The following is a 15,456-nucleotide window of genomic DNA, read 5'->3' as shown; positions in this document are numbered from 1 at the left end:
CCCCAAGGCTAGGGATGCAACTCCACAAAAAAGGTCTCAGCGCAACCCTCGGCACCTCAACTTCATTCAGTCAGATGCAACTGAAACCTTTTCTAGCTTCAAGCCATGAACACAAGGCAGCTCCATGCCGTGGTGGCTGCCAGGGAAACTGCTGACACCACTGTCCTGAGAGCCACAGAACCTGGCTTGCACAGGGAGTCACAGCATACCCCAGGAAGACGCTGTCCCAGCTGAGCAAGGCTGTGTGTACCCCGCACAGGGGACACACAACTGATCTGGCTGCTGAGAACACTTGCTGCTTTAGTTGCCTGCTCAGGTCCTCGCGACATGGCTGCACCCAGCGCTCTTGAGGCTGGGAGGCAGGGCCTCCACAGAGCTGCACCTTCAGCCGTCCCGAGACAGGGAGGTGCTATCACCCAGAATGAACTCCAATCTACTATCCTCCACTCAGCCTCTCAGTGCCTGGGGATTTCACGCACGCAGCACCATACCCAGGCTTGGGCTGTAACTGGCAGGGAGGTTTTGTTTTTTTGTACCTTGAACTGAACTCTACACTTGGAGGTACTATACCACTGAACATTCTCCAGCTCCTTGGGCTCAGCTTTGGGGGGGGCGTGGGTACCATGGCAGTACCCTTCAAGGACAGCTGGACTGCTGAACATCCAGGACTCACTCTGGGGTCATGGCTCAAGCACCTGGTCTCACAGGGACACACAGGGCAGGCCCTACCAAGGGCTCTCCCACAGGTCTGGAGGCAGCTCCCAGTAAACTTGAGTTCAGGGTTCAAACACCCTGGCCCGCTGGTAGGCTCAGGCTTCAGTCCCAGGAGTGGTGCAGCTCAGAGACCAGTCAGCAGGGTGCTGTGCCCACCTTGTGGAGGCACAGGCTGGGCAGCTCCCACACCTGCCTGGCAGAAGCCCCAGTGTGGGAAGAATGTGTATAAAGGACACAAGCCTGGGGGCTGGGGATTTAGCTCAGCGACACAGGGTCTGAGGGCAAGAGCCAATGTAGTGAGTTCGAGTTCTGGTACAGGAAGAAGGAAAAAAAAAAAGAAGACGTAAGTCTGGCTTGTGGCTTGGACCACAGGCTGCACAGCTCACTGTGCCCAGGCCCCCCAAGGCCACCACCAGGCTTTGCCTTCTCAGCTGCAGGCAGAGCTGACCTGTGGCAGTCAGCTCGCCACCACGTCTGGGTGCCCTCGTCTCTTCTCCTCCAGGGCCCCTTCCACAGCCCCCTGGGACCTGTCGCAGGGCAGCACAGATGGGCAAGGCCTGTCCTAGCTCTGCCCACCCAGGGCACCAGCTTCCTGACTCTCCTCCCTGGGTAGGCCAGGCTACCCTCTCCACTACTAGGGGAACATGCAGAGTATGTTTCATGCCAAGTGTCCTAGACAACACCCAGGTCTGGGTCAGACACAAAAGGCTAATCCTCCTGACAACCCAGACACCAAAGTTCACCTTCAGACGCAGGCACACCCCAGTCCTGCTAATCTATCACCCTGGCTGCCACCTCGCTGCGGGACAGGAGCAGCTTCACAGTGCTGCAAGGCCAGCCCTGTGCACAACAGCATGAAGACAGCAGGCTCCAGGTGCGGACTCTGATGAAAGCTAAGGCTGGAGGGCCTGGGTCCATGGCGGTGCAGCTAACACACGTGAGGGTCCAGGCTTGGCCACCAGCACTAACTTCAGAGTGGCTCTAACAGTCACTGTTCCAAACCCCAGGGCCTCCTGAAAAGCTAAATTCCTCTTTATCCGTGACTAATCAGCAACATCCCTCAGACGCAAGACACACCAGACCATGCTTCCAAACCCCAAGTCCAGCCAGTCTGAGCCACGCATGCACGCACGCTGCTTAGAGGCAGGGCCTGGGTGCAGCTGTAGCTTTTCTGAGCATTTATTACAAGACCCCAACAGTGCTTTATTTTTTCTTCTCAACATCCTGCTCTGCAGCTTCCTTGGCTCTCTTCGCCCGGATGCCAAAGAGCCGGGCGTTGGCACGGGCCATGCGCAGACTGGCAAATGCCTTGAAGTTCTTTTCCTCCTCTGTGATGACCCTGGCTTTCTCCTTCTTGTAGACCTAGGAAGGAGGGAGGACATGAGTTAAGCCAACACCCACAGAACTCAGCAGACTCAAGAGATCTCAGTGCTCCCAGGGTATTGCTAAAGCTGGCCCTCTAACACTGTCTTCTTGTTTACAATACACAATTATACACAAAAGCTACATAAAGAAACATTTTTAGGGAGTAAGATTTAAAAACTGAGGCTTATTATGTACACGTACCAACTTCCCACAATATCATTAGAAACTACAAACATGTGCAAACAAAAATTTTAAAAATTTAGTTATTTTGAAACAGGGTCTTGCTGTGTAATTCAGGCTGGCGTTGAACTCACAGCCAGAGTGACCCCCCTGCCTCGAATCTCCAGAGTGGTGGAGTTAAAGCTTGCTTGACCACCCCCCCCCAGTAGTTTTAAAAATTTAAAAGGCAGGCGTGGTGATGCACATCTGTAATTCCAGCACTCGGGAGATTGAAGCAAGAGGATCAATGCCAGTTCAAAGCTAGCCTGAACTACACAGTGAAACCCTGTTGTAAAAACAGAAACCTACAACCACCTCTGACTTGGTTAGCAGCTCCCCATCCCCCGGGGAGAACATGGGTGCAGGGGGCACCAAGACAGGCACTGCTGTGGGACGCAAAGAGGCTGAGTCATCCTCCAGTTTTCAACCTTTGCAGGGCAGGCCACAAGGTCTCTGGAGGGCTGCCTGTGACCCAGGCTTTCAAACAGTAGTGGGGGACAACAGAACTGAGTGACAAATGAAGGTCACCAAAACTTCTGAAAGGGGGAACCAGGTTACCATCGTCAGGAGCCCATCTGTTAAGAATTCAGGAACACTCTTTCCAAGGTTAAAACTAGGTTGCTTTCCACAGTCTACAAATCTTAGCCACCACGTCTACACCATCAGACTAACAGTCAGCCAACGTCCACACGTCAACGTTTCTAAAGCGTGTGTATCAAGTGTAACTTCAGCACCCACGCCTGAGTAAGCACAGCATCCACTTACGTTCCTGATGGGCATCACAGGTCCTGTTAGCTGGGTGGCCAATTTGAGTTCTTCAGCCTGTGCACGAACAGGGAGAATACAGCGAGGTTGGCTTCACCTCCCTGAGGACCTCACGCTTTTCACCCAGAGGCGTCCCTGGGTGTCTTCCACCCACAGCAAGCACTCCGTGGACTCCCAGAGCTGCATTACTACAACCTAACGTCTTGCTGATAAAACAGGGAAAGGCAGACGCTTTCCTTGTCCTGTAAAGAGTCCCTTAATGACAACCAAAGCCAGTCCCCGACCCGACCCGACCCACAGGAAGCACACACAGAAGGGACGCAGCCGTCTCCCAGGAGTCTCTGGACACAAAACATCTCCGCAGGGCTCCACAGCTCTACTCGGCAGGACGGGGGGCTAACACACATGTTCTCTGAGCTGAACAACCCGGTCACGGCGACCGGGGTTGGTAGAACTAAGACTACAGGAGGCACTTTCCCCCCATGGGGTGGGGCGGCCTCCCCTTGGGCAAAGCTCGAGGCACTCACAGAGCTGTCTCCCTTCTTGGGGGCCGACGGCTTCCTGGGGAAGAGGATGAGCTTGGAGCGGTACTCCTTCAGCCGCTGCACATTGGCCTGCAGGGATTCGGTGGATTTGTTCCGCCTCCTTGGGTCCACCGAGATGCCGATGGTCCGCGCCACCTTCTTGTGAATACCAGCCACCTGCCGAGGCAGACACGGGTGAAGGCCGGGGAGCCCCTCCCCGACAGGCCCCAGGAAAAAGCCCTCAGTGTCAGATGGAAAAGGGTTCAAGCGTGCTTTCATCACAGCGGTGCAGCGATTCCGGAGAACTGTCATCATCCCACTGAGCCCCAGCCGGCCCCGCAGCGCGCCGCAGGTCCGGCGCACACTCACCCGCAGCTCCTCCAGGCTGAAGCCCCTGCCCGCTCGGACCTTGGTGTGGTACCGCACCGTGGGGCAGCGCACGATGGGCCGGATGGGCCCGGACGCGGGCCGCGGGGCGATGCGGCGCGCCTTCGCCTGCCGGGCCTTGCGCCTGGTCCGAGAGAAGCCGGGCGGTCAGCTCGTCCCCACCCCGCGGCGGCCGAACCCACCCGTCGCGCCTCTCCCCGCCGCACACCTGCGGATCTTCCGAGCGGGCTGATTGAACCACGTGGCCACGCGCCGCTGCCAGTCCTTATGGAAGTGGGGCTTCAGAATCATGCCATTCCGGCTGGGCGCCATGGCTGCCTACGGTCGTGAGGGAGAGGGAGGCGAGTGAGGGCGCGCGTCCCGGGCCACCGCCCCAAGCCCGCCCTCCCGGCTTTGGCCGGGCGCCGTCTATTGCAGAGAAGAGGGTCCTCCATGGCCGCGCGGATGGAAGCGCGGGGCCGATGGGGGCGGATGAAGCCCGATGGCGGCAAGGACTCGCACTCACCTCTTACGCCGCGGATCGGCTGAACGGAAAGGAACAGGGTCGCAAAGCACCCTGGGGTAGTAGAAGACTTGACCAATCAGGAGAACCACAGCGCTCTGACCAATCAGATCCAGGAAGGGCGGAAGTGACCTCCACGGCCACGCCTCTCCCGACTGCCCCTGCGCACGGGCGCGGCTTGGCGTTAACCGTGCAGTCTCGCTCCCTCTGCTCCCCCGACTTGGTCCCTGCAGCCTCCGGAGTGTCTGCGCCGGCCTTGCGCGGCTGGCCTAGGCTACAAAAACACTGGTGGACCAGAGTTGTGGGGAATTTGTTGCTGGGACGCAGTGCGTCAACGGGTGTAAAACCTTCAAGACTTAAAGTTAGCGTTCTAAAGCCTTCGTCCTCCTCGGCCCAGTGTTTATTCCCCGCCATAAATTCGAACATTTGTGCGTCTTTGTTTAGGCAAAGCTGACTTTCACCTGGACGTGGTGCGCGCCCGTAATCCCAGCTACTTGGGATGTGGCAGGGCCCCTCCCAAAGGAACGTGACGCGGTCAGCTCCTCGGCGCGCAGGGTTGGTCCTGACCCTCTAACATAAGCTACCCAGTCGGGCTGTAGCATGCTGCCACGTTGCTGTATGTGCGAGTCAAAGAAACGAAAACTGTAAAAGGTGGAAGGCCCACTCTGCTCCGGCTCTGCCTTTTGGGCGTTAGTCCACGGAGCCGGTGCTGGCAGGATTAAAGTTGCTTCCCGGAAAGAAATCCTCCTTGCCTCATCTCTGTGCGAGAATCCTATGACATATCTCGGAGACAGAGACGGTGTTTCACCGCCCCTTCGCCCAGGTGCCGACCCTGGGGCACTGGGAGAGGCGCCCTCACCCAGTGAAGGGAGAGACACCGTCGGACTGGTAAGAACCCGGGTGCTTTCTGGTAGATCTGCCCCTAAGAGGTAGCAGGGGACTGGTCACCTCCCAGTTGCTCGGGCAGTTCCATAAGGAATGAAACTGCAACTCCAAGACACGGGGCGCGGCGCAGCAGGCTGCAGTCAGTGTGTGACTGACTGCATGTGGACGAGACTGGAAAGGTTCCGACCTGGCCAAAGGGCTGCAGGCACTGTTGGGTCCTGATCCCAGGTTCCATGGGGCTTCATACGGTTTAGGGCGGCGTCAGACTTCCCTGGGAGTCTGATCGGGTCGGAGCCTGATACTGCAGGTGATTTTGTGGGGTGCCCATGGAGGACGATGAGGAAGACTAGGTCTCTCAAGCACCGTCCAGGAGGGGTGCAAGCGGTGTAAAAAAGTGTGCCCAGTTAGCCCAAGGCCACTCCTGGGGCACAGAGTATCAGGGGAGCCTCACTGGAAAGTGTGACTGTGGACTTGACGTGAGCAGAAGCAGCCTCTCACTTTCCGTCTGGTTCTAAACTTACTGAGTCTAAACTAGCTTGTGGAACATACAACCAGTGTGCCTGTGTACGGTAACCATGCAGTGTGATACCCATATGGCCTGTATGCCAGAAAACTTACATTGTGAGTCCTTTCAAGACACTTATAAAAATGTTTTGTAAAAAGTATCTTTTCACCATAAAGAAAAGTATATATTTTACCACCATAGGATTAGCGTGTGTTGTTTGTACACCATTGTGAGATTAGCACGTTGCTTGTACCAAACTCCCCACGTGTGAAGGAGGAGGCCTCTTGCTGCTCTTCAGCTCAGTTTTCTGGCTCATTGCTTGTGGACTCTGCCCCGGTGCTACTCTGCAGAGCTGCCACTCGAGTTCTGCAACTGTCTGTGACGGTCACTCTGCCTGTCCAGAATCCCCATCTGGCTGTGTGCGTTGTCATGAGTCCAGTGCTCAGTCTCCAGATCGCTGTGGTCCAGCGCTGCCTATTGGGCCCTGTATTCTCATGGCGTGCTGGCCAGGTGGAAGAAAGACTCTGCACTGTCACCGCCACCTCAGCTTCCAGCTTATGCCATGGTGAGCTCTCCTCCATCTTGCTGTGAATGGGATCAGTGCTCAATAAACCCTTGCATTCTGGAGAATGCTCGACTCGGGGTCTTTGTTTGGCAGATGTGTTGACTCCCTTTGCCTCCTCCAAGCCCCAGGGTGGCCTAACTCAGAGGACCTTTTGGCCTGGAGAGTGGCCCCCATGTCTGCTCTCAACAAGACTTCAGTGCACTTCCCTGGGTCTGAGGCTGTAAATATTTGTGCACTTTCTCAGACTGGGTAAAGCCTTTCCCCACTTGCACAGAAAAGGCACATGAAGTGGCCCAACTTCTAAAAGAAATCGTTCCCAATTTGGGATCCTTATCACTATGGGATCGGATAATGGGCCAGCATTGCTGGCTGGGGTGGTGCAGCTGGTGGCAAAGGGCCTGAAGATCACCGGGAAGTTGCACATAGCTCTGGACCCCAGAGCTCTGGGGAGGTGGAATGAATGACCTGAACCCTGAAACGGCAACTAAATAAATTATATGGAAACTCACTACACTGGGACTAGATATTGCCAATCACCTAGTTAAGAATCAAGTGTTGCCGGTCTTGGTGAGGCATGCCTGTAATCCCACTACTTGGGAGGCTGAGGCAGGAGGATCAGTGCAAGTTTAAAGCCAGCCTGGGGGGCTGGGGATTTAGCTCAGCGGCAAAAGCGCCTGCTTGGCAAGCGCAAGGTCGTGAGTTCGGTTCCCGGTACCGGAGAAAAACCAAAAAAAAAAAAAAAAAAAAAAAGAAAGCCAGCCTGGGCTACAAAGTGAGCTCAAGGCAGCCTAAACTGCATAATGAGTCATTGTCTCTTCTCGCTATGGAGTTCAGGATGGCCTTGAACTCACTTTGTAGCCCAGGCCTGCCTCAAACTTGCAACGAACCTCCTGCCTCAGCCTCCCGAGTGCTGGGATTACAGGCATGAGCCACCACATCCGGCAAGACATTGTCTCAAAAGGACAAAAAAAAAAAAAAAAAAAATCAGGTGTAGCTCCACTAAGCCGACAAGGGTTTTCCCCTTATGAAATCCTTTATCCCCTCCCCCAGTATCAGGGGATACTAAGAGAGGCAATCTAATCCTAAGGCAATAGATGTGGGCCCTTGGCTCTACCTTAATCAACTTATACCACTGGGTTAGGGAGCTGCTACCTGTGAGGCTGACCACAGACGCTCACCCTTTAAACCAGGAGATACTGTGTGGGGGAAGAAGTGGAATGTCCAACCCCCTAAAGCTCCTCTGAGGGACCCGTGTATTTTGTCCACCCCTACTTCAGTAAAGGTGGCTGAGGTGAGTTCCTGGGTTCACCACAGCAGAGTGAAGCCAGCGTTTCAAGACTGGGAGTGCATCCCTGATTCATGTAAGCTGATGATCGAATGAAGCTGGCCACAAGCTCAGAGTCACCATGGAGAGCCGGCAGTCCTGCCCTAGTCACTCTGGAGGCTGACTAGTCTACGCACAGAAGCCTGAGGACGCCACCAACTGGCGACAGGAATGGACTGCATTGCTTTTTGTGGTTGGTTCTGGTATGCAGGGCCACCCCTTGTTAACTGTACTTGGGTTCCCTAGCCCGGATTTTCACTGTAGCCCCTGCCCAGACTGCTCCAGCCAATCGGAAACGTGAAAGGTACTTGCTAGCCCTGACCTTTCTATTGTAGGTAGGATGTTTTGCTGGCACTGGCTGTTTTTTACTAGGGGCGCCATTGGTAGACCTGAGCTCCCCATCATGTGACCCATGTATTCCCATAACCTCATCAGGCCAGGGAGTTTCTTGGGCTTTACCACACCCAATTCTCATGCCAAGGGAAGGTTCAGGGAGGCTGCACACATAATAATATAACCTATCTGCCAGCAGGGGGCTGTCAGTACACTTGTTTTGACCCACAATACTCCCCCTGAGAGGAATGGTTGGAAGTCTGACACTCCAAAGAAGGGGGGCACCTGATCAGTCGAACTGAGATTCCTAATCCCAAATATCCAATATCAATAGTTGTAGTCAGGGTTTGCAAGGGAACAAATTTAATGCAGGACACATCATTTATGGGATTATTTTACAATATTCACTCAAAAAGTTAAATGAAGATGAGTGCAACAGATCTGTTTGGACACAAGAGACCTGAAGAATCCAGCCAAGGGCTTAGATCCCATGGCAATGTCCAATTCAAGTCCGTATCAAGTCTGCACGGGGAGGGCCCAAAGGTCCGTGGTGGAAGCTACAAAGTCTGTGCCAGTGGGATGAAAGAGCTGTGTCAACAAGCTGAGAGATCTGCACTGGAGCCAGGAAGCAATGCTCAAAGTAAGGATCACAGCTCCCCCAAAGAGAACTGCAGTCATCCTCAGTGACAGTGAGGACCCGAGCTCCTCCAACGATGAGAACATCTAACTTTGTATCAGGAAAACCATGGCGAGCTTCTCCAGCAGAATCAACAGCATGAAATCCTGCCTCCACTCTTTCATGCTATTGGCAACAATCCTCAGGTGGCCTTCCACACCCAGAACCACGCTGATTGTTTCACACTGACGGTTAATTAATCCACCATAGTACTCTTTGATGTATGTGGAGCCATAGGCAATACTTGGTGTTAACCCTGCTTGGGGGACCCAAGGAAGACTTTCTCGGGTGAGGTGCCCAGGTTAAAAAACTCACATGTACAAGACATCAGCACCAACAGCAGGCAGCATGAGGCACAGCAGGGTGCAAGAGCCACCTGCTCTTTATTGTGCAGCTCTTAAGCATGTTGTTATCACCTATTTACACTCTTTCCTGCCGGCCTTACCGGCGCATGCGTAGTTGTCCACTGCTAAGTCATGTTATGTAACTGTGCCCCATCTGCACTTGCGCTGACACCAAGGTTGTGGCCTGGGGGCTGTCTGGATGCTCCCTGACATGCCCCGAGCTTTGACTCAGTCTGCGTGAGGCCCCAAAGCTGGCCAACTTAGAGTGAGCAACGTGGGGTCCGTAATGGGGTGGGAATACACGTTTAATGGTAAGTACCTGTGTGAGGGGTCTCTGGCTCTGCCCAGATGTGCTGCCCAAAACTCATGTTATTGCCCCTCAGGCCAGCTGTAAGGATGAAGACTGAGCAGCACTCCCCAAACAGGCGTGGCGACCCCAACCGCAGCCTCATCGGGGGGCCCGCAGCCCGCTATTTAACTGCCCTTAGTCGGGAGGGCCCCAGGTAGGGAAGGAGCCACACGGCTGCTGCGCTCACCCATGGGTGGGGCATAAACCCCAGAGCCCTACTGTACTTTAAAAGGGCCAAGCCTTGGCTGGGGACATGGCTTAGTGGCACAGCACCTGCCTGGCAAGCGCGAGGTCCTGAGTTCGAGTCCCTGTACAAAAAAGCAGGGGTTCACTTCTGCCCATGTGGCCACATCAGGTATTTCATTTCTTTTATGAGGAAACAGAAAGTAACCCACTCCCGTCTCAGCCACAGGAAACCTGATTCTAGCCCTGGCAGAAACTGTAGTGCAGACTCTATAAAAGGATTTCTTTTTGAGCCGGGAGTGGGGGCTCACGCCTGTAATCCCAGCACTCAGGAGGCTAAGGCAGGAGGATGCTGCGAGTTCAAGGCCAACTTTGGCTACAAAGTGAATTCAAGGCCAGCCTGAACTGCATAGCGAGACCCTGTCTCAAAAAGACAGGAAAAAAAAAAAGAAGAAAAAAGTGTATTTTTGCTGTATATGCAGAGAAACCAACATGGGGGATCAACGGCCATGGGAGGCTAGAGAATTAGATCCCCTCAAACCTTATAATGGAACAGGGTACACCCATCCTACCTCTGGGGTTTGGCTTCTCAAAAACTCAGTAATTGCAAAAATTTCTTTGGCAGGGTGATTTAACATCTCTGTAGGAACACTAACATGTCTGGGCCAAAGGCCTTGTAACTCAGCCACCCAAGAGACCCAGTGGTGGGGGTCTCTGGGCCACTTTGAACCAAATCCTCACCCCCTGTCCAACTTCTCTCACCTCCGGGGTGCCTGGGACAATGTCGACACAGACATGGGCTGGTGGACCCTGGTGGGCTATGCTGGGTATGTGGAAGAACAGCCTACACTGTACCCCACCAAACTGGTCAGGGTCCATCTTTCTTCCTACTCCTGCTCGCCAGAGGGGTCCAGCAGCATGGGCGCAGAGAGGCACAGAGAAAACAAGGTGCTTTGCAGACTGGCAACTGGAAAGACAAGGAAAGGCCCCCGAACGCGGAATTCAGTACTACGGTCCGGCAAACTGGGCAGAAGACGGGTCACTATCGCACTCCTACTTATATGCTGAGTCACGTAATTCGATTACAAGCAGGTGTGAAAATTATAACTAATGAAACCGCCAAAGCCAAGCAGCAAACTGAAATGTGTACACCACCTATCAAAACCGCTTGGCTCAGATTATCTGCTTGCTTCTGAGGGAGGGGTGTGTGGGAAATTCAACCTAGGCAACAGCTGCCTGCAGTCAGGTGACAAAGCAAAGATCATAGAGACCGCCGATTGAATGAGAAAAATCGTTCGTGCCCCTGTCTGGACCTGGAAAGGCTGGGACCCGAGGGAACCACCTGGGGGGTTTTTCAGCCCTTGGGGGATTTAAAACCCTCATAGGTGCTGTGCTCATAATTTTGGGAACTTGTCTGACCCTACCCTGCTGGGGTTGGAACAAACTCCACAGTGGAGGCCCAGCTGCAATCCTCCTGCCTAGCCTCCTAGAGCTCTGGGGTAACAGGTATGTGCCACCAAGCCTGACTTCCTGTAGCATTTTGTGCTGCACAGGCTGGAATGCAGACTGTGGTTGTCATCCAAATCTGGACAAATGGTTAACCAGCAGCCCAACATGAACTAGACGGTATCACGGAGCAGCTCATCATCCAGCCTCTAAGCTTCTGGAGATGTGGCCGGCACACACCTCAGCCTGGGTGGAGGAGAAGCTGCCTGTGATGCGATCAATGCTGACTGCAGAGAGAGCACAGCTCCCCATGATCTGAGTCAGAAATGTTTACACAGCTGGACGTGGTGGTGCACATCAGTAATCCCAGTGCTCTAAGGCTGAGGGACAAGGATTGCACCCAGCCTGGGCAACACAGTGATTCAGCAAGACCTATCTAAAACACAAATACAAACAAAGGGCTAAGGATATAGCTGTGGGAAGGCTCTGGGCTTAATCTCCAGGACCTGAAAAAGAGCGTGTGCTTGTCTCCACAAGAAGCTGTGTGCCTGGCTAGAGGAGGGCAAATCACAAGGTGCCGTCAGGCCATGCTGTGCCCACTCTGCTGGTCACAGCCAGGAGGTAAGGACCCAGCCCAGCCCCTTGGTGCTACAGCACGTGATTGGCAGTTGGCACAAACCCAGTATCTCTCTGAGCACAAGCAAGGACATAGGTAGTCCCCAAGGATGGTAACACACAACATTGGAACCACTCACTTCTGTAAATCAGGGCGCCGCCCGCTCAGTCTACTCCCAGGGTCCTGGCTGCTGTACTTTACATGCCATGGCCCTCAAGCCGCTGGGCCATGTGTCACTCAGCGAATAATCCCCAAGGATAAGAAGACACGGCCATCTCAATGGGTAATGCACCTAGTGTCATGTCCACATCAGATGCCACCCTGTGGCAGAGATGCTAGCGAACAGCCTCCTAACCAGGTGCTGACCTTGGGGTGAGGGTGAAAGTGTCCTCCACCAAACCCTCAGGGTCCTCATCTGCCCTCCTGCAGCCTCAAAGTCTTCCTCAGGGACCTGCACGTGGGGCAGAAGCCATCTAGTCCATCTGGTAGTAACTGCAATCCATGGCTCCTTATGGTACCACATAGGGCAGGGGCCAAGGGCAGGTGTGTGCAAGCAGCACCCCCAGACCCGGGAGCCCACTTTATCCCTACACAGTCTGGGCCCCAGATTCCTACAAAAAAGGATTTGCCCCCTTTTTTTTTTTTGGTGACAGGGCCCAACTGGCTTGAACTTGCTATCCTCAGCCTCCCCAGCAGCTGAGATTACAGGTGTGTGCCACCATGCCCGGCAGGCTGTCTTGTGACTGAATGGCTCTGAGTATAACCTGGAAACAGGACCCTGTGAGTCAGCATGAACCACCACCCCAGTGAGCTGTGCACACACAATTCACAGTGAGGCACCGCCATCATCGGGCTGGTCAAAACCATGGTGTCCCATGTGGCACCAGAGCAGCTAGAAGTCCTCTCATTCTGGTCCACACAGCAGTAGGTGGCGTTGTTTGCCAGATCCCAACTCTGACGTCCTTAACAAGGGAGCACCAGAAAAAACACCTCTCAGAGAGGCCTTTCATGGGGTCCTGTTAGCATTCGGAGAGGACTCCCTGTGGGTCACATGGCCACACACAGAGACTGTACACAGATGGCCCTGGGAACACAAAAACTCACACTCCTGACAGATCCGGAGCTTCCCCCAGGGGAAAGTATGCACAAATGTACAACTGAACCAGTTGGTTCTGCAAAGACATTTACTAGTTACCGTCAGGACATCAATAAATAGGTTTCAGTAGTCCTTTGACAGAACACCAGGGCTTGCAGAGGAGGTATGCACAAGTGAGAGGCAGTTGGGGTATCAGGCGAAGAGTCCCAGCCCATCCAATTCCAGCTACCCGGGCCAGGAGGGCTCCTCCCCATGGGTTGGGGGCGGTGGGGTGGCCTCCTCCTCCCCAGTCACTTGGTTCTCCCTTTGGGCATCGATCCACCTCTGTGGTGCTATCATTTTTTTGGGCCCATGGGGCGGCGGGCCAATGAGGGCCTCAATGTCCTCATAGTTTATCACTTCCTTTTCCAAGAGGGCATTCGCCAGCTAGAAAGAACAAACAGGGCAGTGTGTGAGTCTCTGCGACAAAGACAAGACAAGAACCTTTGAGAGCACAGCATCCGAGACAGGGGCTCATTCAACAGAGGGTCTCTGTCCTGCGAGGCATGTGGGGTTGTCTGTGAGCAGGACACCTCCGACGGCCACTTTCCCAGGAAAGCAGAGGCGAAGGCAGCTCAGGCAAAGAAGAATCACTCCCTGTCTCAGCCTGGAAATGATCTCCCAGCTGCCAGCCTCACTGACTTCTCTACTTCCTTCCAAAATCTCTGCTTATTTCTGGCAGCTGCAATTTCCTTCAGCAAACAAGGCAGTGTGTCTGTGGAGAGGGGAGGGGGTTGCAGAACCTCCCGCCTGGGCTCAGGGAGTGCGCTGACCCTGCAGCAAGAGCCAGGCCTCCAGTTGGGGCCTGGATGAAGGTGAAGTGTATCCCACAGCCCTGTCTTGATGGCTTCTTGCTGGTTAAGGCAGGACTCCCACACTCTCTTCCTTCTGTTGGAGCCCACGGCTCTCCATTCTCCACTGAGCAACAACCCAGCCACACTTTGTAAACAGTGGTAACCCTGACACACGTGGTGCCCCCGAGGCCACACTCCAGGGGACACTGTAGGACCTGGGAGCTCTGGCCCCTACTCATCACATCCTGTTACGGTTAATATACTGTGTCCGCTGGAGAAGTCCAGAAGCTTAACTAAGTAACTCAGCAGTTCTACATCCTAGTGTGTAGAGGACACGCCCTTATCTCTGGGATGTTGTTTACTGTGTCAACTTGAGAAGTTTAGGAGGTTAACTAGTGACTCAGCAGGGGGCAGGGGCCTCACTGTGTGAACATCCTGAGCCTGTGCAAGAGGAGAGCGTGGAGATGGTGAGTGCTATACCTGCTTGGGGGTGGGGTGTAAGCCTACTTACAATCTGAAGGAGGAAAAGAGGCTTGCTCTCCCTCTTTTGCTCTTGCTGCTTTGCTGTCTTCTGCCACCTTGAACTGTTGCCCCTCACCATGCCACTCCGCCTTGGAGCCAGATGATTACGGACTGAAACCTCCACAAACTGTGAGCTAAATAAACTTTCCTTCCTTAATTTTGTGTGTCAGGTGTTTTGTCTCAGCAATGGGAGAAAAGTAACCAAGACACATCCCTACTGTGCACCCTGGTTCCCAGGCAGTGCTGCACCCACAACGTGTACCTGGCTCACAGGCGGAGGCTGGGGCAGGGCCCTGACCAGACGTCGTCTGACTGAGGACCTTTCGTGGAGCAACAGAAAGCGGCTCCTCCCGCCTGTCTTCATGCAGCACCAAAAGCGGTCACCTCACCTGCACTCTGGGTGGCAGTTCACAGAGCAGGTGCACATGAGCGCGCCCCAGCCATTCTCAAAGACCCACTGCCCATACTAGCTTCTCGGGACGGCCGAGGCCATTGGGACAGGGTGAGCCTGGGAAACTCACAGGTTAGAGAAGCCCAAGGATGTATGACAACGCTGTGCTCTGTGGATCTTGGGCTGAAAGGGGACACTGGGACTGACACAGGAACCAAGCGTGGGCCTCAGTGAACAATGCCACGTCCATGCTGGGCCCAGGGCTGTGGAACGTGTCTGCCAAAGGCAGCAGGACGTGGGGGTGAGGGCGCTCTGCACTACAATGGCAACTTTTCTATAAACTGAAACCTATTCAAAAATTTAAAAAGCTTTGTGGAGCTGGGCGTACTGATGCACGCCTGTAACCCCAGCACTCGGGAGGCTGAGACACAAGGGTCAGCAAGAATTTGTGGTCAGCCTGAGCCACAAAGCAGGCTTGAACTACATAGTGAGACACTGTCTCAAAATAAGTAAGTAAGTAAGTAAGTAAAAGTGGTTTCTTTGAAAAAGACTAGACAGAGCCGACAGCAGGTTGTAACTGCCAGCACTGGTCGCGTGCTTTGCTGGGAAGGGGCTGCATAGCACCTTGGGCACAGCTCAGCACCCTGCAAAGCTAGCCCTGCCCTATGCCCACGCCACTCACCGCCTGCAGCTTGCCCAGGTTGTCCAGAAGCACCTTCTCTGTGTGCCTGTAGGCCTTGGCCACCAGCAGCTTTGCCTCCTGTGAAGCCAGAGAGACGGCTGACAGCCAGATCCAACGCCATGTGCAGGAAAGGCAGGGCAGGCTTGGAGTACACCCGCCGCCCCTCGCCACAAGCAGCAGCCCCTACTCTGTGCTGTCTCAGGACGCCCTACTCATCCTGCCCGCCTGCT

General features: G+C 54.3%; 2 protein-coding genes across 3 annotated transcripts in view; both read right to left on the bottom strand.

The window, feature by feature from the left end:
- Positions 1-1,815: 1,815 nt before the first annotated feature.
- Rpl13 (ribosomal protein L13) lies at positions 1,816-4,588 on the bottom strand. Its single transcript, XM_005411037.2, has 6 exons — positions 4,480-4,588; positions 4,183-4,292; positions 3,957-4,098; positions 3,591-3,764; positions 3,064-3,120; positions 1,816-2,076 (listed from the first exon to the last, which is right to left on the bottom strand). Exons 2-6 carry the CDS (start codon positions 4,284-4,286, stop codon positions 1,918-1,920), a joined length of 636 nt encoding a protein of 211 aa, XP_005411094.1. The 5' UTR covers positions 4,287-4,292; positions 4,480-4,588; the 3' UTR covers positions 1,816-1,917.
- An 8,280-nt stretch (positions 4,589-12,868) lies between these two features.
- Spg7 (spastic paraplegia 7 (pure and complicated autosomal recessive)) overlaps positions 12,869-15,456 on the bottom strand; it is a 48,190-nt gene continuing 45,602 nt past the window's right edge. For both annotated transcript variants that reach the window (XM_005411036.2, XM_005411035.2), the window contains exons 16-17: positions 15,227-15,304; positions 12,869-13,224 (exon numbers count right to left, since the gene is read on the bottom strand). In XM_005411036.2, the coding sequence (XP_005411093.1) occupies positions 13,024-13,224; positions 15,227-15,304 (279 nt within the window). In that variant the 3' untranslated portion in view covers positions 12,869-13,023. The remainder of the gene's footprint in view (positions 13,225-15,226; positions 15,305-15,456) is intronic.

This window comes from Chinchilla lanigera, unplaced genomic scaffold, assembly GCF_000276665.1.
Source record: "Chinchilla lanigera isolate Chin_1 unplaced genomic scaffold, ChiLan1.0 scaffold00140, whole genome shotgun sequence".
Taxonomy (NCBI): Eukaryota; Metazoa; Chordata; class Mammalia; order Rodentia; family Chinchillidae; genus Chinchilla; species Chinchilla lanigera.
Note: the sequence above shows the minus strand (reverse complement) of the source record. Positions and strands in the feature narration are given on the sequence as shown.